General features: G+C 49.8%; 2 protein-coding genes across 2 annotated transcripts; one reads left to right on the forward strand and one right to left on the reverse strand.

Moving 5' to 3' along the window:
• Positions 1 to 1,210: 1,210 nt before the first annotated feature.
• Ddost (dolichyl-diphosphooligosaccharide--protein glycosyltransferase subunit (non-catalytic)) lies at positions 1,211 to 7,105 on the forward strand. The gene is made up of 11 exons (XM_013034162.1): positions 1,211 to 1,549; positions 1,737 to 1,847; positions 3,256 to 3,342; positions 4,021 to 4,124; positions 4,238 to 4,332; positions 4,592 to 4,685; positions 4,952 to 5,100; positions 5,513 to 5,660; positions 6,278 to 6,398; positions 6,509 to 6,615; positions 6,703 to 7,105. The coding sequence occupies exons 1-11, from the start codon at positions 1,396 to 1,398 to the stop codon at positions 6,850 to 6,852; spliced, it is 1,320 nt and encodes a 439-aa protein (XP_012889616.1). The 5' UTR covers positions 1,211 to 1,395; the 3' UTR covers positions 6,853 to 7,105.
• A 203-nt stretch (positions 7,106 to 7,308) lies between these two features.
• Positions 7,309 to 23,760, reverse strand: Pink1 (PTEN induced putative kinase 1). Its single transcript, XM_013034150.1, has 8 exons — positions 23,322 to 23,760; positions 18,296 to 18,580; positions 16,951 to 17,051; positions 12,823 to 13,005; positions 12,239 to 12,402; positions 10,081 to 10,208; positions 9,572 to 9,808; positions 7,309 to 8,899 (listed from the first exon to the last, which is right to left on the reverse strand). The coding sequence occupies exons 1-8, from the start codon at positions 23,697 to 23,699 to the stop codon at positions 8,642 to 8,644; spliced, it is 1,734 nt and encodes a 577-aa protein (XP_012889604.1). The 5' UTR covers positions 23,700 to 23,760; the 3' UTR covers positions 7,309 to 8,641.
• Between the last annotated feature and the right edge of the window lie 1,117 nt (positions 23,761 to 24,877).

Consider the following 24,877-nt stretch of genomic DNA (forward strand, 5'->3'; position numbering starts at 1 on the left):
GAGGCCAGATAGGGCTCTCAAAGTGAGAGGTTTCTGGGAGCTTTGGGACTGTGGGAATGGGTGAGGAAGAGGTGGGGAAGCAGGAACAAGAGGAAGGAATAAAGCTGTGGAGATGAGTTTAGGTTGAAACCTAAAAGAAAGAGCCCAGAAGTAGCCCTGAACTGTGGGAGGTCAGGGAAAAATAGGTTGGCATCCTTGTGAGGGGCAGGAGGTTAACTTTGGTGAAGCCAGCTGGGATGGGAAGGATGTAGAGGAGTGTCAAGTAAGACGAGGCATCCAGAGGGAGGATTTGTTTTTCATCCTCCTCATTCTTGGGTTGGTGGACAAGTGTCAGAAAACAGGTCCCAGCAGGGCCAGCGACTCGAGCCTGTAATCCTACTCAGGAGGATGTGACCTTTGAGGATCAAAGCCAGCTGCTGAAACTCTTCTCTCCAATTAACCACTAACAAGTCAGAAGTGGGGCTATGGCTGAGTGGTAGAGCGCCATCCTTGAGTGAAAACAGCTCAAAGGCAGCGCCCAGACATTACAGCGCACTGTGCACACACTGAAGGAAATATAAAAGGTGGAAAGAAACGGTACCTTCCCTCTCCACAACCACCCTCACCATCGGCCCCAGGAGAGAGGCGGGAGGCCGAGAACGCCTCCCAAACCTGCCTGCGGCGAGCGAGCGCGGGGAGGAGGCTCGGCGGCGGCTCCGAGGGCGCACAAGTGGAGGGGCTGGGCCCCGTCCCGACTCCCGCAGGCTCAGCCAACGACGCCCAGAGGCAGGGCTAGTGAGAGGTGGACCTTGGGATCCGAACCCAGGTCGGGCTCCAGAGCGGGAACGTTTGAATTGCTAGGCCACGCCGCCGTCCGCGCAATCTACAGTGTGGGCCCCGGTTGGGCCGGAGCCGTCCCCACCCGCAGGCTCCCTGCCGGAGAGGGAGATGGGCCCGACTCCCAGTCCTAATCCACCCTAAACCAGTGAGGGCCGAGGAGGCGGCTCGGGACCCCAGATCCCGTCCGGGACAACCGTGACCCCAGGGGCCAGGAAAGAAGCGGGTCGGACCAGCGGCGAGAGGCTCCTGGGCGGAGTCAATAGACGTTCCGCCTTGTTGATTGGCCGCGGCAGCAGAGCTGGCTCTCTGTGATTGAGCCTTTTCCTCTGGGGGAGGCGGGGACTCAGGCTCCCTCCACCAATAGATCCGCCTCGGGCACTTCCACCGGGGCACTTCCGCCGGTGCTACCTGCTCACCAGTTAACTGGTCACCGCAAAGGCCGGGGCTCGGATAGCCCAACACCGAAGTCTTCGGATCACTTCCGGGTGGCGCTCCCGGGCTCCGAGCCGTGATTGGGCGACTGTAGACAGGGCACTTCCGGTGTCCAGGTGCTGGGCTCCCAGGCAGGAAGGAAAGATGGAGCCTTGCGCCGTGGCCCGCGCTCCAGCCCTCTCGTGGCTGCTGCTGCTGCTGCTGGGCTCGGTGTGCGGCAGCGGCCCCCGCACGCTGGTGCTGCTGGACAACCTCAACCTGCGGGAGACGCACTCGCTTTTCTTCCGGAGCCTGAGGGGTGAGAACGGGATTCTAGGGGCGGAGGGTGAGCGCGGGGCTGGGCAGCGCCGCCCTCTCCCCTCGGGCGCCCGCGGGCATCGCCGTGCCCCCCCCCCCGTCCTCACGTCCGGCCTGCTGTCGGGTGGGGGGCTGTGGCGCGGCTGCTGGGGTCGCTTTGGGGCTCATCTGTTATTTTTCTCATCCAGACCGGGGCTTTGAACTCACGTTCAAGACCGCCGATGATCCCAGCCTGTCGCTCATTAAGTATGGGGAGTTCCTCTACGACAATCTCATCATATTCTCCCCCTCGGTGGAAGGTAAGGGCCCCACCTCGCCCCGCCCCGACAGCCGGAATCCGGGGCCCCGGACGCATCCGTGGCTTTCTTGTCCCCGGGTTTGTTCTGAGTGTCGGTGGTGGCTAGCCCCGAGTACCGCGCTGCCACAGAAGAGGAACGACTGCATTTCTAACATGGGCCCCGGGAGGAGACACAGCTAAGGATTGTGGAACCACATGTTGCCATAAGACACTGAATCAAAGTCCTGCTGCATTAGGGAGCCAGGGCCCCTTAGGTGAGGTTGCCTCTGGAAACATTGTCCTGTTATTAATATGGATCGCTGGAAAAAGACATTATGCAGTGTGGAAGCTGATCATAGCTTGCGCTGAAAAAAGTATCCTAGCAATAAGCTCCCCTAGCACCCTCCCACCATTTGAAGCTGGATATTCCGTAGTGTGGCAGAGGGCTCATCGTAGAAGGAGTATCTTCAGGTTATCTGATTTTTACTATTTTAGAAGGTAATCCACTCCATTACTAGACTGTTCTGTCAGTCTAGTAACTGTCAATTCTGAGAGTCAACATTACTTAACCCTGACTCCACATTGTCATTGTCACCTTTTCTGTCCCTGGTGAATGAGAAGTGCTGTCCCAGAAAGCCCTCTCAGGCACCCTGGGAGAAGGCTTATATCTGCTGAGAGTGCAAGAGGGGTTGGATCTGCCTTGTGAGTTTTGAGCACCTTGATTCCCCAAGAGTGTAGACAAACCTGGTCTCCATGCACCAGTGGGTTCTCTGCGGTATCTGAGATCCAGAGGTTTCCATGTCTTACGTAGTAGAAGCACAGGGATTGGGATCCTTAGCACATGATCTGCACCTGGAAGACACTGGATTCCTGTTCTAATGGGGAGGTGGCTCAGCAAGATTCAGGAGTTTACTTAGTTCAGTCCCAGGCTGTCTCAGTTTAACCTTGGCAGTGTTCTTCTCTTCTGCTTGTGCAGAGGGTTCTCAGCATTGGCACTTTGGACATTTCAGACTGGGTCATTCTTTGTAGTGAAGGGTTATTCTGTGTGCTGTAGGGAGCCCAGCAGCATACCAGGCCTTGCTTTTGATTGTGTTGTGAATAATGAGTGGATAATGGCATTTTTAGGTGAATATGCTACATGTGACTTAAGCTGTGTGCTTCTAGCTTGACAAATGTAATTAAGAGATGTTTGGCTATTTCACCCACATCTCTAGAAGTTCATCAGAGTTGTTCTTTTGAATCTTCACTGTGGGAAAATGAGGGCTTGCCCTGTAGCACATATGGTGTGCTAACTCTCCCTCTCATTTTTGGCCTGGAGGGATCCCACTTAATGCTTCCTGTGGCTGGTCTGCAGGATCCCCCACCCCTTACCAAGTATCAAGGGTCAGTGACGGATGCTTCTGGTCGCTGTGCTTGGCTCCTTCTTTCAGATTTTGGAGGCAACATCAATGTGGAGACCATCAGTGCCTTCATCGACGGTGGAGGCAGTGTCCTGGTAGCCGCCAGCTCTGACATTGGTGAGTGTGCCTGGGAGGTTCTAGTGCTTTCTCCAGATCTCCAGGGAGCTTGGGGAGTATCACACATGGGAACTACTGAATTGTGGCACTGGTGGGCCCAGGAAGCAGTGAGGATGCTGCAAGGTTTTGGGTCCCCCAGTTCCTCCTGTGTGTTCTGTGAAAGGTAGTGAGAACCCTGGCTTGTTTGTGACTCTATCTGTAGAGAAAGGCATATTGAATGGTGCCTAAGGTATTGGGTGGATTTCTACTTTTTCTGGTTTTGAAGGTTGCAAAGATGCCCAGAGCAGGGAGCGCGACCTCTCCCGTGTGCTGGTGGCCTGCCTCCACAGTCTGGCCCAGGCTGCTTTCCTCTCTTCAGTAGTGACAGATTTTAAACTTGCATTGATCCTAGTGGGTGGGTTTCTTGCGGGGTCTGGGAGGAGTGTTGCCAAGGACTGGAGGAATCTTGTGGTCTAGTCATGTCTAGGGCAACATTGGCTATGTGCAAAGAGGGGTTCTGTAGAGCTGGGTCATACTGGTTTATGGAGGGAGAGAGTTCTGATTCTCATCCCTGGAAGTCGTACCCAGCCTAATGAAACTGTAGGACGCTAGGTGTGCCTGACCAGTAACAAGGTTACTATATACTGCTAGGCTGGGCCCACCATCTGTGCTTAGCCAGGCATTTCTTGGGTGTTGCAGGTGACCCTCTTCGGGAGCTGGGCAGCGAGTGTGGGATCGAGTTTGATGAAGAGAAAACGGCTGTCATTGACCATCACAACTATGATGTCTCAGATCTTGGCCAGGTAATCAGACTTGTCACCTTTCAGGTTTCTGGCATGGACAGCAAAGCTTGGCTCTGAGCTCCCTAGCCTGGGAAGCCTTTTCCTAAGGCCACTCCTTCCCCTCCCCTCTGCAGCACACGCTCATTGTGGCTGACACAGAGAACCTACTGAAGGCCCCGACAATTGTTGGGAAGTCATCTCTAAACCCCATCCTCTTCCGAGGAGTTGGGTGAGTATCAGGCCAACAGAAACTTGGGGGAAAAAGGGGCCACCTTCTTTCTGGGGAAATCAAGCCAAATTTAGTTATTGGGGGATGTTCCTCCTCTAGAGGATGTGTGAGAGTAATAAAGAGGAGAGGTAAGTGTTTGACTATAAAAAGAGGCTTTGTTCTTGGGGGCTTTGTTCTTGGGGAAAGAGCCCGCAGGACCCCTGCATCCCTGGAGTCAGCCTCTGGGTAAATGTCAAGCCGCTGTTTCTTCACACTGCAGGATGGTGGCCGATCCTGACAATCCCTTGGTGTTGGACATCCTCACAGGATCCTCAACTTCCTACTCCTTCTTCCCAGATAAGCCCATCACCCAGGTAAGGGGCTTGGCATCTTGAGCCTCCTGCTCCTGGGCCCAGTGGCAAAGTACTTTTTGTATTCTGAAAATCAGAACGAAACAGGTAATTCTTTGCTAAGGCTGATGGACAATTTGAGGGGAATGGGCACACAGGTAGCAGTGTGACCCCTGGTTCCTTTATGGGAGAGGGACATAGCTACCTCTGGGTCTAGCCTGCTGTCCTCTTGCTCTGGTGGCTTTTCCTTTATCCCAGTGACATCTGTTAATTGCTTCCTCTGTCACTAGTACCCTCACGCAGTGGGGAAGAACACCCTCCTCATTGCTGGGCTCCAGGCCAGGAACAATGCCCGGGTCATCTTCAGCGGCTCCCTTGACTTCTTTAGCGATGCCTTCTTCAACTCCGCCGTGCAGAAGGCCACGCCTGGCGCCCAGAGGTAGAGTAGGGGCTCAGCTCTCTGTCTGGGTGTGGGGAGGAAGAAGCCTTCCAAATTACTTGAAGATGACGGTTGCTGTGTAGCTGGTATTGGTGCTTCATGCTTCTCAAGATAGTGTTGACTTGTCTTGAGACCCCCTAATCTCCAGCATTCCTTTTAGAAAACTGTCTTTAGAGCTGGAGATGCAGCTCAGTGGTAAAGCACTTGCCTAGCATGCATGAGCCCCTAGGTTCCAAACTCAGGTTCACCAAAGAAAACAGAACAAAAGCCTGTGATTTACTGTGCAGATGACACCCAGAGAGAGCAACACTGCCTGCTTCTTTCATCATTTTCTTTTTCCATTCAGTGGCCTATTGTGTCCTGTGAGGAAGAATTGTGGTCCAGGACTCTAGTTTTTTATTTTCTTCTGCAGGTATTCCCAGACAGGCAACTACGAGCTAGCTGTGGCCTTATCCCGCTGGGTGTTCAAGGAGGAGGGTGTACTCCGTGTGGGGCCTGTGTCCCATCATCGTGTGGGCGAGAAAGCCCCCCCCAATGCCTACACTGTTACTGACCTAGTGGTAAGCGCTCAGGAAGGAGGCCTCAAGGTTTTGCCAAGTTGAATCTACTCAGCTTGGAAACATTTACTGAACATTTTGATGTCAGACTGCAGGGTATAGGATGATTCCTTACCTCTACTTCTAGAAAGCTGCTTGAAGAATTGAGTCTGACACAAGGCCTCCTTTTTAAGAGCTGCGTGCAGCTGTGGGAACACTGGGGTGGGGGGCGGGGGTGGGGGGAGTGGGAAGCAGGGGTGGTGGTGGGAGGGATGCAGGGAGGTGGTGCGCACCTAGGAAGTCAGATGTACCAAAAAAGCCACATTTCAGTTGGGGCTCAGGGATGGAATTGTCAGGCCAGGGAAGAGAGAGGCAGGCAGGCAGGCAGGCAGGCCATGGGGAGACCTGCATGCTTGCCAAAGCCCACACAGGGAATAGAGAGTGCTTTGGGCCCCCATGGACTCTGCACAAATGCTGCCAGCTGTGTGATCAGCCTCGTTCAGGGAAGGTGGTGAAGGCTTCTCCAGGTTGCAGGACTCCTGGAAGTCACTGTCCTGTCTAGAGATTAAGAATTAAGGCAGCCCTGCTTGCAGGTCTGTGCCCCACCAGTCACTCTTGGCTGAGTCAGCCTTTTATCGCAGGAGTATAGCATCGTGATTGAGCAACTCTCCAATGGCAAGTGGGTCCCCTTTGATGGTGATGACATACAGCTGGAGTTTGTCCGCATTGATCCTTTTGTGAGGACCTTCTTGAAGAGGAAAGGTAAATGCAGTTCTTGCCAGCGTGGGCCACAGGGAGCAGCTATGCCCTGTGCTTGCTCCATGAGGCCCAGCTGAGCACTCTCCTGGATATGTGTGTTGCTTCCTCCCCAGGTGGAAAATACAGTGTCCAGTTCAAGTTGCCGGATGTGTATGGTGTATTCCAGTTTAAAGTAGATTACAATCGGCTTGGCTACACACACCTGTATTCCTCTACTCAGGTAAGCAAGGACAGTGTGATTTTGGCTGGCTGGTGCCCCGCTCAGGCCTCCCACTGGCCAGGACCTGCCAACTTTGTCCTGCCACAGGTGTCAGTGAGGCCACTCCAGCACACGCAGTATGAGCGCTTCATCCCCTCAGCCTACCCCTACTATGCCAGCGCCTTCTCCATGATGGCGGGACTCTTCATCTTCAGCATCGTCTTCTTACACATGAAGGAGAAGGAGAAATCTGACTGAGGGGCCGGAGGCCAGGACTTCACACAGCAGAGTGGCACATGATTTTATTAGGGCAAGATGTTTTGTTGTTTTTTAAGTCATGGGAAATGGCACAGCCTTACCTCAGCGTGGAACGCAGCATTGAGTACCAAGGGGTGGGGGCTGGGGAATCAATTTTTATGTAAGTTTTTCTATGTTGAGTTGCTGCGAAGCATTTTTCACACGTGCTGTCACTTTCTTTTCTAATCTAAAATAAAGAGAAATGCTGGCCCTGTCTTGTGGTCAGGTGGGGACACTGTTCTGAGATGACTGGATACAAATTAGCAGGTTGCTGTGTGTGGGTGTGCGTGAATGCGCATGCATGTGTGTGCTGGCATTGGGACTTACTTGGACTCAGGACCTCTTTCCTTTGGCTTTTTCGCTCAGTTGGCACTCTACCACTTTGAACCACATCTCCATTTTCAGCTTTCGTGGATATGAGTATCTCAAATTTGTTTATTGAGTCTGGCTTCAAACCTTAGTCCTTGGGTCTCAGCCTACTGAGGACGGTAGGTGTAAGACACCAGTTGCTTTTTCCAGTTTTGCAAAGATTGAACGATTGTCTTTTAACTATGAAATAACTGCATGCTAACTTCTCAGCAGCTAAAGTTGTTGATACCCTCAGGGTGCTGGAACCATAGCATGGCTGAAAATAATTTTTTGCTCACTACTATAGTCCATGGTTGCATTCTTAAAAAGCATGTGTAAAATTTTGAAGTCTCTTCTTCTCATGCCCAGAGCATAAAGATCATTCTGAAACCCAAATATTCCGCACATACATATATACTGTGCACTGTAAATGTGTATTTAATCTCACATATCCTATAACAGATGCTAGTCAGAAAGGAAATGGGCAAGTTTAGACCCACACCCAGTCTTTTTAGTTGTGCTAGGTTGAGTTCAGTGGCTAGAGGAGCTGGGAGGGAAGCATTATCCCAGTGCCACAGCCGTTCCAGAAGCCATGCGCCATTGTGGAGGCAGTCAGGGTCTGCTGTGGATTTTTATGATCCCTGAATTACTACCCTGCACAAATGTTTGTCTCAACCAGGTAGAGCATGCCTACTGGGGCCATGGCTGACCATTCTAGGGTCAAATACTCCCTCTGTCCCCATAGCTACTCACTGCCTTCTCTGTGATCTGAGGTGCAGATCTGACCATTCAGCTCAGCCATTCAATGTGGGAGGTCTGTGAGGACAGAACAGGGCTGAAGATAAGGTGAGGTAATGCACAGGGACCTAATGTTTTAAGGGTTAGGTCTTGTGAATTCATCTAGACCAGAGGTTGGCAAACTGGCCTGTGGACCACAGTGGCCTGCCACTTGCAGTCTTGAAGTAGTTTTTACACTGTTAAGTGGTTAGAAAAATGACATATGAAAATTCCAATTTCAGGGTCCACAAAACTGTTGAAACACAGCACTAGTTTGCTTAGCTTGCTTTGTGCTTCAGCAGAGTTGAGTAGTTGCAACAACTTGATTTACTGGCCTTCCACAGAGTTTGCCAACTTCTGATCTAGAGCCATCCCTTGATTCTGCAGGGCGAAGAACTTAAGTCCACATAGATTATAGAATTTAAGAGTTAGTGGCTACAGAGTAAACTGAATCAACTTGTTCCTTCTGTTTGCCAAACCAAGGCCTCTTCTTTGGCTGACCAGCCCCACACTCAGTCTGCTTGTCTCCTGATTCTAACACTCCCAGTGAGCTCCCATAGCATCCACACACCTTTATGACACATGCTGCCAAGTCCTTTTAGTAACACATCAGTGACACACAGTGTCATGGGGCTGCCCGCCACGAGCAGAGCAGGAGAGCCGCCTGGCAGAGTGAATCACACTCTAGGTTAGCCAGAAACAACATCTTCAGCTTTGTTTCCAGGCAGCTCTTCCCTACCAGCCTGTTGGCCAGTAAAGTGGCTGCTGATTGCTGGAGAAGCCAGCCGATCATCTTGTCTAATTTCAGGTTCTTCAGGGCTAGAATATGTTCACCCCAGAGGCTTAAGTGGAGCACATTTGCAGCTACTCGTGCTGATGGTCTCTGCAACATCAAGAGGATAAGAGTTTAGAACCCCTGGCCAAGCCCTCAGTCCACATAGCATTCTTAACACAGTCATGCTAAGGCCTTCCCTTCCTTATTCTTGCTCCACCTCTCCCTCCTGATAGGCTTCCCTCAGCTGACACACACAGGCATTTGCATCATTAAAATTCAGGCCTGTCTGTCCTTGCTACAGTCACTGAATCAGACCTACTGCTCCAGTTACAACTTCCAACAGACTGGCCCTTCATGGTTTTTTATATTAACTTCATAGCATCCAAATCTGCTCTCTGAAATACCTTCCAATTCCCCTGCCAGATTAGATCTCAATTGTTTCCATATGCTGTGTGTGTGTGTTTCTCAAAAAATCACCCTTTGCCCTCTGAGTAACTTTTGAGGCAACTAAAAGAGCCAAGGAGAAGACTGAAGTTGTGGCTCAGTAAATGCTTCCTTAGCATGCTCGAGGCCCTGGGCTCTAGCCCCAGCACTGAAATAAAGAAGCCAAGAAGAGGTGTTATGCTAGAATTTGAGTAATGGTTTGGAGGCCAGTTCCTTTGGTTTATTCTCTGTGTGCTCCTGGACTTACACCTACCCATGTATGCCAGGCACTGTATTGCTTGTTCAGACAATGTGGAGCTCCCCAGACACACAGTCCCCTCAAAGGCCTGGCCTTACCTTACTGGCCTCTCGCTGGAGCAATGCCCTCACCAGATGCCTGGTATCCATAGGCACCATCTCGGGCAGCTCAGGGAGCTGAGACTCTTGGTAACTGCGGCTTTCCAGGTGGGCCCTTCCCTGGCCATAGAAGGGGTTGGCGATCCCGAAGATTTCATATGCAATGGCTCCTACAGCCCAGGCATCAGCCTTGCTATAGTCAATCACTGCCCTGGGGCCAGGACAGGCTGTGGACACCTGCTCAGGAGGCAGAGGATGAGATGTCAGGTGCTGTTTGTGTCACCTAAGCCAGAGGCTAATGTGTCCCCAGAGACCCAGAATTTGAATGAGTTGAAGCTCAAGCCAGAAGGATCTGTGGAGGCTGGCCAGCTGAGGCAGACAAATCTATCTTGGGGATAGAGGGAGAGCCAGGCTAAAGCAGAGAAGAAGGCTCCTGTCTCATGCCTTTGTTTGAGTGGGAACAGAGTGGAAGCATCTGCTAATGGTGGAAGATGCAGAGCAGGACTTACCTCAGGAGCCATCAGGCAGCCATTTCCACCCCGATCCACGTACCAGCTGGTAAAAGGCAGCTGCAGGCCGACATGCTCATCAGCCAGGCAGCAGCCAAAGTCAGAGATCACCAACCAGGGATAGCCATCTGGAGGAGCAGCAGAGGTGAGTGGTGATTCTATTCTGCCCTAAGAGGCCTTCCCCTTGTCCCTCTGAAAGCCACCACCAAGAGAGTGAACTGGGCTAACAGGCTGGGTGCCCAGACGCACAGGTCAAGCTATGAGTGGAAATTGACTCGCCAAGGAACTGAACAGGAGGGCCAGCCACAGAACAGAGTTGACTCCCAGAGACAAAAGCTCACACAGAGGACTGGGTGAGGAGTCTAGCTCCACCTAAATGGTAGCTAGACCTGTCCCAAGACCAGAGGAACTGGGACTTGGCTCAGGTGATTTCCAAGAGCCTTTACATACTAGGAGTTTTGAGTTTGATTTTGAAGCTCCAAGAAATCTAACAATGCCTTAGGAATAAGTTGTTTGTAAAAGTACCCATACGGTTCCTTTAGTCACTTAGCTGCGTATTTGTTTTAAATCTAGTTTTAATAACTTATCAGACATTATGTGAGAGGCAGAAGCAGGAGGATCTCAAGTTCAGGTTATGTAGAAAAACTTCAAGACCAGTATGAGCTACATAGTAGGACCTTGTCTTAAGAAAACAACTTCATTTTAAACAAAGGCTGGTGATATAGCTCAGTAAGTGCAGATAACATGGGAAAGACCCTGGATTTTAGCCTCAGACCTTCCTCTGCAAAATATCAGAGATGTGAGTCTTTAAAGTGGGGAGGCAGGTGGCTTCTACTGAGCACTTCCCATGCTGGGAGCTCATTACTTTTGGAGGCAGCCGGGCTTCCATTTGCATGGTTTTTACTGAATTACTTTTGCCACTGAGTTAAATCCAGCTCATTTTTACTTTATTTATTTTATTTTATTTTTTATTTTTTTTGGCCCAGTCCTGGGGCCTGAACTCTGGGCCTGGGCGCTGTCCCTCAGCTCTTCAGCTCAAGGCTAGCACTCTACCACTTGAGCCACAGCACCACTTCTGGCTTTTTTCTTTTTGCTTATGTGGTGCTGAGGAATCGAACCCAGGGCCTCATGCATGCAAGGCAAGCGCTCTACCACTGAGCCACCTTCCTAGCCCCTCACTTTTACTTTATTTATTTATTTTTATTGTGAGAATACCGTGGGCAAGATAACGAGTACATTTCTTATCAAGCATTGTGGCCTCTTCTTTGTTTCCCCTTCTCATTCCTTCCCATACTCCCCCCTTCTCCCACCCAATCCTCCCCCCACCTCCCACCAAAGTTGTAAAGTTCGTTTTTCGACATAACGACTTGTATATCTCATTGTTGCAATGTATCCCTAGTTAAATGATTTGTTTTTTCCCTTCCCCTCCACAAATTATACCAACATCAAATACAGTGAAAGCAGGGGTTATACCTTGGGGGAGGGACATACAAAGCAACTAAGAAATCATCTTATAAGTATGTTAGAAACAATTGCATGAAAGAAAAAAAACAAAAAAACATTTGAATACTTATCTTGGGGTTCATTCCCCTAACATCAACTTATCTGACCTTTTCTGCTTGACTCAGACATAACTAGTTATTGCAAATAAGGAAAACCATGGAACCTATGTTTCTTTGGGCCTTGCTTACTTCACTCAATTCACTTTTACTTTATTAAAAAAAAAAAGCTGCAATACTAAGGCTGCTGTTGTACAAGTAGGCATCAGAGCCTGACTCCCTAGAGGAGGAATCAAAAAGAGGGATGGTCTGTTTCTGGGGTATACACTTAAAGAAGCCACAACAAGCCGGGAGCCAATGGCTCACTCCTAGTGACTCAGGAGGCTGAGATCTGAGGATCACAGCTCAAAGCTAGCCCAGGCAGGAAAGTCCATGAGACTCTTATCTCCAATAAATCACTAGAAAACTGGAAGTAGTGTGGTAGAGTGCTTGTCTTGAGCTGATGAGTGCATCGACAGTGCCTAAGCCCAGAGTTCGAGCCCCATGACTGACCAAAAAAAAAAAAAAAAAAAGCTACAACAGGATCGAGCATAAAACCCATCAGGGACCTGAGGATCCTAAGGTCTTCCAGAGAAGACTGGGCCATAGCAAGTGCCTACCTGCACCCAGCTCCACAAGGATGTTGTCAGACTTGAGGTCTCGGTGTGCGATACCCTGCTGGACCAGGTGATCCACGCCTTCCAGTAACTGCAGGATCATCATAGTGGCCAGGCGGGGGCTAGGAGCATTTGCATGAAGGTACTGGCGCAGGGTACAGGGGTAGCTGGCAGGAGGGGAATAGGATTTCTGGTTGCCATGCAGCAATAATCCCTAGCACCACATGCACTACTATTACTAGTCTTTTTCTCTTTTCTTGAGCTTTTCAATTCCCCCCATATATCCTTTTTGTTCCCACCATCCTGAAAGGAGGAACTGAGAGAAGAAGGCTCCACACGTTCAAATGACAGTCATGCTGCACCAGTTAGGAGATAGAGGGTGACACAAGCCACAGAGAAGGAGCAGCCAAATGTGCTGAAAAAGCACCAGGTGGAAAGTGTGTCCTGGAAGATGATAAACCATCCTAAGGGGAGACTGCTTTCTGTCTGCTGCCCTCTCTCTGCATGCCTTACTCTTTCTGGAAGTTCTGAGGTAGGGACCAGCCAGGTAAGGTGGCTCCAGGTTCTACTGTACCTCTGCTACTTACTTCTTCATTACGAGGAACAGCGTGCGTCCATGGCCTAGGCCTTCGGGGTGGAGACTTGGGGGCAGCATGTCAGGGTAGTCGGCCAGGGCCCCTGGCAGCAGTGGCACTGATGAGGTGAAGGCGCGGAAAACCCGGATGATATTGGGGTGTGGGGTCAGCTGCTTGGAGCCTCTCTTGGACTTCCTATTCAGCCAAATGGGAGAAATGGGTGAGGCCAGTTATCAGAGATGACAGGTGGAAAGACAGCGAAGGCTGCAACAAATACCAGCATTTATACTGTACTTGTTTACCGATAGTTACTATTTGTGCCATGTTCCAGCTACTGAACTGGGGTTGGAGGCAAAAATCCCAATGGGGATGACTCCTAGCCCACCTGTCTGTCCACCTAACTTATCATTCACACAAGCCGCCATCATCCCACATGGCAGAACATGGAAGTAGTTTGGGTTTGAATTTCAAATCTGCCTCTCTAAGTCAGCCAAGTTACTTCTCTGGGCTCAGTGCCAAGTCCAAAAGGAGAATCAGGTAGTAACATACCACTTAAGGCCTGGAATCACAATTAGAACAACAAGTACCCAGCAAATATTGGCTACTGTAGTACTGATTCTACTGTTTACTGTTTTACACTGTCAGACTTCATGTTAATAGGCTGTGGAGCTTTGTAGAGAACAGGCTCACGTTTTAGTCTAGTGGAAGAAGGATGTTCACCAAATCATTGTTTTTGCTCCCCTAAGGATCAGGTCGTCATTGTGGCTTTCTGATGTATTTTTTCAAGTTCGTTCATATCCCTGACATAGATGCAGCTGGGGTAGTAGTATCACCTGCTTGCCCTGCATTTTGTATGGGAAGCACATCCTCACCTCATAGCCTTCCTGAGGCACAGTGGTTGTATTTTGGCAGGGCGGGTCCACTTTCTGTAGCAAGCCCAGCCTGGCAGCCAGAGCTGACTGGATCAAAGATGGGTACTTGGGTCAAAGGCATGGGTACATGAGATCTGAATACTTGGGGAGCACAATAAAGTAGGCTACCAGTCAAAAGCACTGAGGTGGAACCAGGCTAGGGAGCCATGGAGAGTCAGAGAGGGAGCAAGCCAAAGGTTAGCAGGAATGGAAAGGCCATAGGAGCAGCTGTTCAAGCAGCTGAAGGCTGTGGTCCTTCAGGCTCCCGTGCTGATAGCATCACCTGATAAGAGGTGCTATCACCTGCCTAGACCTTCCATGTGAAACAGCCTCTGTCCTGTCCTTTAGTTGTTGCATGGTGTTCATCACTGTGTGGTTCTAAGTCCTGTATGTGTGGGTGTCTGTGTTGCTGACCACTGTCTCCCAAGCAGCACCGTGGTGCTGTCTCTGGCATGCCCCAGCTCAGTGTCTGCTGACTAGGTGGCTATGGCAGATAAATTAACTGTATAGCTGCTGGGTCTTGGAAGAAACTCCTCCCTGGCACATTCTGGGGGCATTCCTACCTAGCCTCTGTTCCTGGGCCTCAGGCTCCAGAGCCTTTGTGATCTGCTCCCCTTACTGTGTCTGCCCCCTCACTGTTTCTGCCCCCTCATTTCTCATCTCTTTCCCATTTGAGCCTCCCTTCCCCCCACATCCTGAATTGCACCAGGTTCCTCTATGACTGAGCATGCTGTGACTGAAGGTTGGCTGTTCTCCCTGCAGGATGCAGGTCTAATTCAAACACCTACCCCAACATACACAGCACACATGCTAACTCAGAGTTGCCATGGTGCCTGCCAGGGCCTTGACAGCCTTCAGCTGTAGCCATTCTTCCTCTGGCCCAAAGGCCTAGAGACAAGAGCCATGCTGCATCCAGCAGGGGGCTACTGAGGTGGATCCACAAAGTGCAAGGAAGGCCAGGCAATGTTCTTGTCTCAGCTCACTCTGGCTCCTGCTCCCATTGGCCTGTAGGGACTCAGTGAGAGTGGAGCCTTCAAAGCCCAAGAAGGGCGTCTGCAGTCTCCTAAGTTCCTATTTCTGCTTTCAACAGAACTGAGATCTGTGGACCACCCATCTAATAAGCCAGCATGACAGCAGTCCCCCTCTGCCTGGTGGGGTTCAAATAGTAAAGTAAATGCACGCATTCTCTCTGTAACCAGTTTCTGGGGACAGAGGTTTGTAAAGTTGAAGGGCAGGCTGCTACCTGCATGCTCTTCCCTTTTCCTCCTGTGTCCAGGTCATGCCTATACACTTTCCAAAAGCTGCACAAATGGAGACACCTTTCTGAGAACCTGCTTTACTGTACACTCTTCCTGGGACTCTGCCCTGAGCACAGGCTACTTTAGCACTCACTTTCCTGGACTCTACTCTGCATTGAGAACTCTTGGGGAAAAGACTACTTTTGCTTTGGCAGCCACATGTGGTAGGGCACAACCGTAATCCCAGACCTCAGGAGGCTAAAGCAAGAGGATCTTGAGTTCAAGGCTAACCATGGCTACATATCAGGTTTGACATGACAGCCTGGTTACAAAACCAAAATCCCCAAATCTCTTGGTTCTGTCAGGTGTGGAGCAGGTGTTTCCCAACTGTGGGGACAGAGCACATGTGTGTACCACTAGGTGGCGTTGTGTCCACACATTGTTTTGCAGGAATTAGGGCATCTGGGTGGATTTTTCCAGCATACTGAATTGGATGCGATTGGATGGCCTTCTCCCCTACTTCACTGTGAATAAGCCAGCTACATCACTAGTTAGGGTCAGATGATCTTTAATCTTCCCAAGCTCCATTATCCACTTCCCCCACACATCATCCAGTCAGCACAATCAACACTGTGCTGAGTGCCAGGGACACAGGTGATGATTTTGCTCTCAAAGAACCCAGTCTGGACTGGGAGTGTGGCTTAGGTGGTAGAGTGCTTGCCTAGCATGCATGAAGCCTTTGGTTTGACTCTTCAGTACTACATAAAGAGAAAAAGCTGGAAGTTGCACTGTGGCTCAAGTGGTAGAATGCTAACCTTGAGCAAAAGCAGCTCAGGGACAGTGCCTAGGCCCTGAGTTCAAGCCCCAGGACTGGCCAAAAAAAAAAAAAAAAAAAGACAAAAAATCTCGTCAGGCGCCAGTAATCCTGTAATGCTTGTAATCCTAACTACTCAGGAGGCTGAGCTCTGAGGATCATAGTTCAAAGCCAGCCCAGGCAGGAAAGCCCATGAGACTCTTATTTCCAGTAAACCACTAGAAAACTGCAAGTGGCACTGTGGCTCAAGCAGTAGAGTGCTCACCTTGAGCTGAAGAACGCAGGGACAGCACCCAAGCCCAGAGTTCAAGCCCCACAACCGACCAAAAAAAAAGTCTTTGGATAGCTCAGAGATGAATGTGTGTATTTTCAAAGTAATTAACTTTTTATTTTTATTTAATCTAAGGTTTATTGTAGGGATTGGAGCTGGAAAGGTGGCTTAGTGATAGAGTGCTTGCCTTGCATGCCTGAGCCTGGGTTTGATTCCTCAGCTCCACATAAATAGAAAAAGCGGGAAGTGGCGCTATGGCTCAAGTGATTGAGCACTAGCCTGGAGCTGAAGAGCTGAGGGACAGTGCCCAGGCCCAGAGTTCAGGCCTCACAACCAACAACAACAACAACAAAAATTACTGTAGGGGTAATGTACAGAGGGGTTATAGTTACATAAATAAGGTAATGAGTAATTTCTTTTTTTTTTGGGTCCGGTCGTGGAGCCTGAACTCTGGGCCTGGGCACTGTCCCTCAGCTCTTCAGCTCAAGGCTAGCGCTCTACCATTTGAGCCACAGCACCACTTCCGGCTTTTCTCTTTTTGCTTATGTGGTGCTGAGGAATCGAACCCAGGGCTTCAGGCATGCAAGGCAAGCGCTCTACCACTGAGCCACCTTCCCAGCCCCAAGTAATTTCTTTTTGAACAGGGTTAACCCCTAGATGTGTATATATTTTTATCTTGTAAATCTGAAAGTGGAAACCGTACAAACCAGTGGATATGAATTTACTGGACTAGATTTCACGCTCTCTCTCTTTTTTTTAACAAGTCAAAACATTATATGAGTATAAAAAGAACTATGGAAGGACTAATTACCTAATGAGCTTGTATTGGCCATACACAATAAATGACATTTTATAGGTTAAAAAAAAAAGAACCCACAGTCTTTCTGGTGGGCATGGGGTGCTTACCTGTAAGTGACTGCTCCATACTCTCCAGTTAAAGCCACTCGGCTAGCTGGGACCAGCTCCTGGCTCATTGTGCTTAAGATGGCTTCACTGGAAGAGCCAGCCTGGAACACACCCATAAGGCCCCCAGGGTTACAGAGTGGCATGCAATGGCTAGATTCAAGTCCTGCCTGTGACCTGGACCAGGACAGTGTGCCTTGGAATGGCTTTGACCTTCAAGATCAGATTACCTCTGAATCAGCAAATTAGTTCTTCCTGAGAATATGAGGTGGATGTGCTACCTGTGTCAACTCAGAGGAGCTTCTGAACATCAGACTCTTGACAACCAAGGTGCACAGAGCAGGAGAAGCCAGGCCAACACAAAACACTTCTTCCTGCCACAGATGCCTCTGGTCAATGCCAGCTCAAAAGTGACCCCCTGAGTCAGTAAGTCTCATCGTACCAGCTCCCTTTAGTACACAGGCCAGAACAGAAGGAATAACCTCTGAATTAAGTTGCATGGGACCACAGGGGAACCTTTCTCATCCCCTAAAGATGAGATTTTCCTCACTTTATTACCAATAATTCCCAGGACCTATAAAGCCTGGCCTACAACCAACAGTCCTGCCACATCTGCCATACTCATCAGTGGGAGTTTGGCCTATGGCTGGATTTTTTAGAGGCAGAGGTTGGCTGTTCATTGGGAATTAACTCAGCCTGGAGTGCAACAGTTTAACCTCACACCCAAATCCAAACAAGAAACTCTTGTTTTGCTCTTTAGTGTCCAACATATGCTCCTGTGGCCAGTCACCTTAGCCTTAAATGGATGCTTGGGCAGGAGAGAAAAAACACTAAGCTTTAGTTGGTTTTGTAAAGTCATCTTTGCAGTGGTAAGATAAAGACATTAGGCAGACAGCATTGATTTTGTGGGCATCAGGGGGATACGCCACAATCTCTCAAAGCTTTGGGTCCTTCAAGAACTAAAAGCAGGAAGATGACAGCAACTTTGGTTCTCTAAGTGGGCCTCTCCTCTCTAGGGAGACAGGCCATAGGAGGGGAGAGAAGGACAGGATGCCCATATGTCTAACCTTAAGTGCACTAGCCAACAGGTCAGAGGCCAGAGGTTAGGTTAGAATACTGTCCACAAACGGTGGCCATGTTGGAGCTTGCTGGAAAGAATCACAGACTCAGCCCACTCTTAGGGTGCTAAATGGTGAGTTGTGGTTAGAATTTGACATCTGTAGCTTCAGATGCTCACCCAAGACCATGAGAAAGCTACCCACATGGGCTCCTTTCCTGTGGAGAGCCTGCATCTTTTCCTGTGTACTTGCAGATCCACAAAGATGGACAAGGCCCCATCCATCCTTACCGAGATGTTCCACATCATCTTGATGGCCAGGGGAAAGGCAGAGGCTCCTGGAGCCCCCACCTCCCCATCTTGTGGGACCACATCTGGTTCTCTCCCTGGTAAAGGCCCAACATGCTTTGCTTTCTCCAGATACTGGGGCAATGCAGACATGGTGGCTTCATACACGGCAGCACTGCAGCCCTTGCCAATGGACTGTCCAATCAGATAGTCCTCCAGCCGGAAGCCCTGCCAGCGTCGTGTGTCCAGTGGGTCAGGCACCAGCTTGTTTCTCTGGGTAAAAATTGCCTGGGAGGAAAAAAAACGTCCTGTGAGACAAGAGCGTTATTAAGGACCTTGGGGAGACAGAGAGGCAGGGCTCCCAATGACAAGGGCAAGAGCCCATAACAGCCAACACGTTCGATCTGACTGTCCTGTCAGTCTCATTATTCAGAACAATCATTCTTTTTTTTTTGTCAGTCATGGGGCTTGAACTCTGAGCTTGGTTGCTATTCCTGCGCTCTTAAGCACAAGGTGAGTACTCTACCACTTGAGCCTCAGAGCAATCTTTTTTTTTTTTTTTCCAGTCATGGGGCCTGAACTCTGGGCCTGGGCGCTGTTCTTCAGCTCTTTAGCTGTAGACTAGCACTCTACCACTTGAGCCTCAGCCCCACTTCCAGCTTTTTCTGCTTATGTGGTGCTGAGGAATCGAATCCAGGGCCTCATGCATGCAAGGCAAGCGCTCTATCACTGAGCCACCTTCCCAGCCCCAGAACAATCATTCTTATACGCTGTTCCTTCACTGTAATCAGATAGGTCAACACTGTGCACCAGTGGGTGAGTGTGTGTATGTGCGTGCATTAGCATGCATGTGCTCATGTACATGCATGTGCACATGTAGGCCTGTGGATTTTATCCATTTTACAGAGTCATGTGATCACCACCACAATAAAGATGCAGAACTGCTCCCTCACTGCAGAACATCTTCCTCTCTCTCTACTCCTGGCCACCTCAATCTATTCTCCACTTTTTAGGCATGGAATATACACTGTATAACTTCTTGCAACTGCGCTTTTCAGGGAAGCATGAACCCTTGATGTTCATTTAGGTGGCTGCCTGTGTCTATAGTGGAATGCGTGTTTTGGAGGTGTCAAGTGAGTGAAGTCTAGCTAACAGAGTACTAATACTAGTTTCTTGGTTGTCACCACTAGAGGAAGCTAGAAGGGTACAAGGAGTAGTTTGTGCTATTTTGTGCAACTTCCTGTGATTCTATAATTATTTTTAAATGGAAAGTGAAAAAAAAAGCCAATCTTATTCTTAGTAGTATAGTACTACTGAGCAGCATCTCATTATGGATGTGCCAGAGTTTGTATAACTTGGGGCTGGGAAGGTGGCTCAGTGGTAGAGCTCTTGCCTTGCATGCTCAAGACCCTGGGTTCGATTCCTCAGCACCACATAAGCAAAAAGAAAAAAGCCGGAAGTGGCGCTGTGGCTCAAGTGGTAGAGCGCTAGCCTTGAGCTGAAGAGCTGAGGGACAGTGCCCAGGCCCAGAGTTCAGGCCCAACAACCGAACCAAAAAAAAACAAAACCAGAGTTTGTATAACTTGTACTCACTAATGATATAGGCTGATAATTAATATCTAGTATTATGAATACTGCTTGCAATCACTTGTGTAGTTTTCTAGAAAACTTATAGTTTCATTGTGGCAAATGTACATAAGTTATTTTAACCATTTTTAAATGTAGAGTTCTGTAGCAATAAGTACAATCATATCACTGTGCAACCATAACTCTCACCCATCTCCAGGACTACTTTCCTCTTGAAAAGCTAAAATTCCACATCTACTCAACAATAACTCCTCATTATTTCTCCCTCAGCCCCTGGTACCCACTGTTAGATGTTCTGTCTATGAATCTGACTACCCTATGAATCTGGCTCTTAGGAGTAGAATCATACATATTTATCTTCAGGGTTCATTGTGTCAGAATAAGTTCCTTCTTTTTGTGTGTGAGAAATTCTAGGGATGAACATGGTGTTAATTTCTCCAGGTAGTTATGCCAAGATTGCAATGACAGGGTAGTATGGTAAATGTGTGTAAGAAACTACCAAATAACCTTCCTTTTATGTTACTAGTTTCTCTGCATCATCACCAATATTTGGTATTGCCACTATTTTAGCGATTCTAATCATTGCTGTATTTGTTGTTTGTTTGGTGTGTTAGGCCTGGTGCTATTTCACTCAAGGCAAGAGGTCTGCCACTTGAGCTACAGCTTCATTTCCAGCTTTTTAGTATTTAATTGAAGCTGAGTCTTATGGGACTTTCCCTCCAGTTCTCAGATCTCAGCATCCTAAGTAGCAAGGATTACAAGCATAAGCCACAAGCTCCTGGCTCATTGCATTGTGTTTGGAATTTGCATTTCTCAAATGGCTAGTAATGCTGAACAACTCATGTTATATGGCATGTGTATCTCCTCTTCTGCAATATATATCTATGCTTTATTTTTTAGTTTTAAAGATAGGGTTTGCCTATGTAATCTAATTTGACTTTGAACTCAGGATCTTCCTGCCTTTGTCTCTAGAGGGCTGTAATTACAGGTATGTGACACCACAGAGTTCTTTTTATTTACATGGCTCAGTCTTGAATAGGCAAAAGCCAGGATTTTAAGTATAAAAGTAATGGGTAACTAATAAAAAAATTTACGACACAGGAAATGTGAGAAAAGGGTGATGAATGGTAAGCTAAGGAGGGTCAATTTTAGGAAAAAGAAGAAAAAAAGCCTCTTTAGTTTTAAGTAGGATTTGTGAAATTTCCCACCCTTAGCTTCTGCCAGTTAAGACAAGGACAGGACTGGGGACTAGGCTAGGTGTCACCAGTCACCCCAAACTAACAAGGGCTCAATTATGAAGAACAAGAGCTGGGCTGGAAACCAGGAAACATGGGAGAGGCTGCCTGTTCCTTAACCTGCCGTGTCCTTGGGCACCTCACTCCATCCTCCCACCTCAGCCCTGATCTGTAAAAAGCAGGGTGGCATTTACTCAGTAAGGATCCAAACCTAGGACAAAGTTTGACCTCTGGCATCCAACAGCCTTCAGACTTCAACCTCAGTGCTTACTCTTCCCTGGATCTGCAGACTTCCCTGCTGGCCAGTCCATGTTGAGCTAGGTCCTTAAAATAACTCTGTCTATAAATATACTCACCCTATTGGTTCTGTTTGTCTGTGTACCGTAAGTAAATGACTTTGGTAGAGCAGAAACAGAGCTCACTGAGTGAAGTATTTTAAAAAGCCTAAGTACATCTATATATCTTGTCACTAGTAATAATACTACTCAGGCTAATTAAATGTTAGTTAGATCTGCTGCTTCTTCCTGCTGATCACAGCAATGTCAAAGACTTAAACATGGAAAAACCGTGGCTCAGGTTATGGAAAGCCACATGTTAGGCATTGCCTTTTTTTAGCCGTGATTTTGGCAAATCACTTTGCCTCACTGAATGAGTCCTACTCCATAAACTGGAGATGACAGTGGCCTCAAGGGATAAGTGTATGACTACTCAAGTGTTTGATTCAGCTGTCAGTAAATTTTTAGAAAGTTTACACAGAATCTGTCAGTGTGGTGGTATATGCATAATCCAAACACTCTGGAAGTGGAGGCAGGATGACTGCAAGTTTAAAGCTAGTCTGACCTCAGTGCTGGTGGCTCATGTCTGTAATTCTATCTACTTAGAAGGCTAAGATATTAGGATTGAGATTGGAAGCTGGTCCAGGCAAGGAAGACTATGAGACTCTTATTTCTCACTCAGCAGCAAAAAGCCCGAAGTAAAGCTGTGTGGCTCAAGTGGTAGAGCACCAGCCTTAAGCAAAAGCAAAGGGCTAGCACCTAGGCCCTGTGTTCAAGTCCCGGTATCAGCTAGTCTGTGCTATATTATATAGTGAGATTCTGTCCCAAAACAAGGGGCAGGGGAGAAAGAGAAGAGAAAGGAAAGAAGGAGGAGGAAGGAGAGGAGGAGGAAGAAGAGGAGGAGGAGGAGGAGGAAGAAGAGGAGGAGGAAGAGGAGGAGGAGGAGGGAGAGGAGGGGGAGGAAGAGGAGGAGGAGGGGGGAGGGGGACGAGGGGGAGGAGGAGGAGGAAAGGAAGAAAAAGAAAATTGAGACAAAACCACTTGCCATGGTGTGCTGGAGCTATAACGAACAGCTTATCTTTCAACACATTGTGTAAGGAAGGGAGAGATTGGCATCGTATCAGGCTATTAGGAATGGTGAAATAAATCAACCTGAATTGGTGATTTCCAAGCAATGTCTAGCTCAGTCTAGAAACAGGCCTTTGCCTCCGTCCGGTTCCTTAGCTCAAGGCCCCGCCCCTTCCCGACCACGCCCCCTCGCTTCACACCCCCAGACCAGCCCGGCCGAGGACCCTTCACAACTGCGGGTCCGGCCCTGGTCACGCCTCGAGCCCCGCCCCACACTGCGCTCAGGCCTGCCCCCACGTCCCAGACAAGCGTGGCGTTCCGGGTTGCTGGGAAAAGGCAAAAGGTAATGAAGAGGCAGTGTTCCTAACTGCTTGCAGACCTCAGAACTCCGGTAGGGCCTGGAGGTAGCGGCGGGAATCGCCGGACGGCTCGCTCCGGCCCGGCCCCGCCTCCGGCGCACCCCTCCCGGGCTCAGGGTGCGTTCCCAGTCGGAGTCCGGCCGCTCAGACTCAGGACCGCTCCAGTTCCCGCCCCCGCCGAGGGCGGGGTCCGCCCACATTCTCTCCCTGGTCTCAGCCCCGCCCCTCCAGACTCAGGGCCCGCCCCCGCGTCCCAAGCTCAGAGCAAGCGGACACAACTTGTCCAGCTGCTGGCAGCTCGGTCCCCTTCGCCCCGACCCACCGTGGCCTCCCAGTCACGCCCCATTCATAGTTCAGCGAGCTCCCCCGCTTGCCTGGCTCAGGGCCAGTCCCCAGGAGCGCCCTGCATCTGGCTCCGCCCCCTCGGGTTCAGACACGCCCCCGGCCCCGCCCCGAGCTCCAGCCCGGCCCCTCCCTGCCCTCGCCCGCCCCGCCCGCGGCTCACCTGGATCTCCTGACAGGCCGCGGCGGCCCGCCGGCCCTCCGCCTGCTTCTCCTCGATGAGGCCCAGCCCCAGCCCGAAGGCCAGAAAGACGGCTCTGCCGCTAGGGCCCGCGCCCCGGACCCTCATCACGAACTGCCTCTGGAGCCGCGCCGCCAGCCCCGCCACCGACTGACGGAAGAAGCGGTAGCGGCCGGGGAGCCGCAGCCCGCCGGGCTCAGCGGAGGGTCCCGCGGCCCGGCCGGGGCGGCCTCCGCGACCCCAGCCTGCCGCCGGGCCGGGGCGCCCCCAGGCGTAGGCCAGGCCGGGCCTAGCTGTGAAGCGCAGCAGCAGCGCCCGACCCAGTTGTAGGCCCCGGCCCAGCGCCTGTCGTACCGCCATGGTGGCGACGCGACCTGGTCCCGCCGCCGCCACCAACGAAGAGCGGGACGCGCCGACCACAACAAACCTCGGGGGCGGAGCCTCCGCGCAGTCGCGCGCGATGGTGGGCGGGGCGGCGGCCGCGGCAGGTCCCCGGATGGGCGCGCGAGGGCGCTGTGCGCGCACTTGCGGTGCGCTTGGAACTCAGTTACTGAGGTTGCCGCTTCTTCCAGATGCTGGACTTAAACAGCACTGGTTCTGGAAGAAAACAATAGAGAAATCGAGCATGAAAAACAGTATTTGTCATCGATCACCATGCCATATCCTTTATGTATTTTATTTCGCTTTCCCACCAGTGACATAGGAATGCCATAGTATTTTAAATTGTTAGTATTGGGGTTTGAACTCAGGGCTTCTGGCTTGCTAGGCAGCTCAGGAATGCCACTTTAAAGATAAGAAAGTCATAGAGTGGATGCCTGTAGCTCACACCTGTAATCCTGGCTATCTAGGAGGCGGAGATTTACAGGATCATGGCTTGACACTAGCCTGGGCAGAAAAGTCCTGGAAACTCCACCTGCAAAATAGCCAGCAAAAAGCTGGCCAGGAGGTGTGGCTCAAGAGGCTCAAGCAGGTAAGCCAAGCAGGCATGAGGCCCTGAGTTCAAAATCCAGTATTGGTACCATTCCCCCCCTCAAAAAAAAAAAGTATAGAAAGATCAGTGTTCCTAGCTACTTGCAGGTGTCAGAGGTGTGGCTGAAGTGTACCTTGCCCTGTGGTTAAGCCCTTGTGTTCCTTATGCCGTCAAGTTCCTCTATAGGTCTGGGGTTGCTGGGCTTCCAAAGACTACACTTGGGTGAGTGAACTGAGGTCCAAAGTCACAGATTGTTAAGAGCTAGAGCCCTTTTACCCAAAAATCTGTTGTTGGCCATGCTGGCTGATAAAACCCTTGACATTGAGTAGTTTCTTTTTCTTGGCCTTTTTTAAAAAAAGTGAGAGCTTCCAAATTACACAGAAATTGAATGATAGTAGACTTCATGGATTGGTCATCTGCCTTCAATTATCAACAAATAGCCATTATTTTTTTTTCTCCTAAACCTTGTTCTCTGCTCCATCATTTGAAATCAAATCCAAGACATCATTTCACCTGTATATATTTCATTTGTGTGTGTATGTGAACATGCACGCACATGTGCATAGGT

This window comes from Dipodomys ordii, unplaced genomic scaffold, assembly GCF_000151885.1.
Source record: "Dipodomys ordii isolate 6190 unplaced genomic scaffold, Dord_2.0 Scaffold6, whole genome shotgun sequence".
In the NCBI taxonomy this organism is placed as follows: domain Eukaryota; kingdom Metazoa; phylum Chordata; class Mammalia; order Rodentia; family Heteromyidae; genus Dipodomys; species Dipodomys ordii.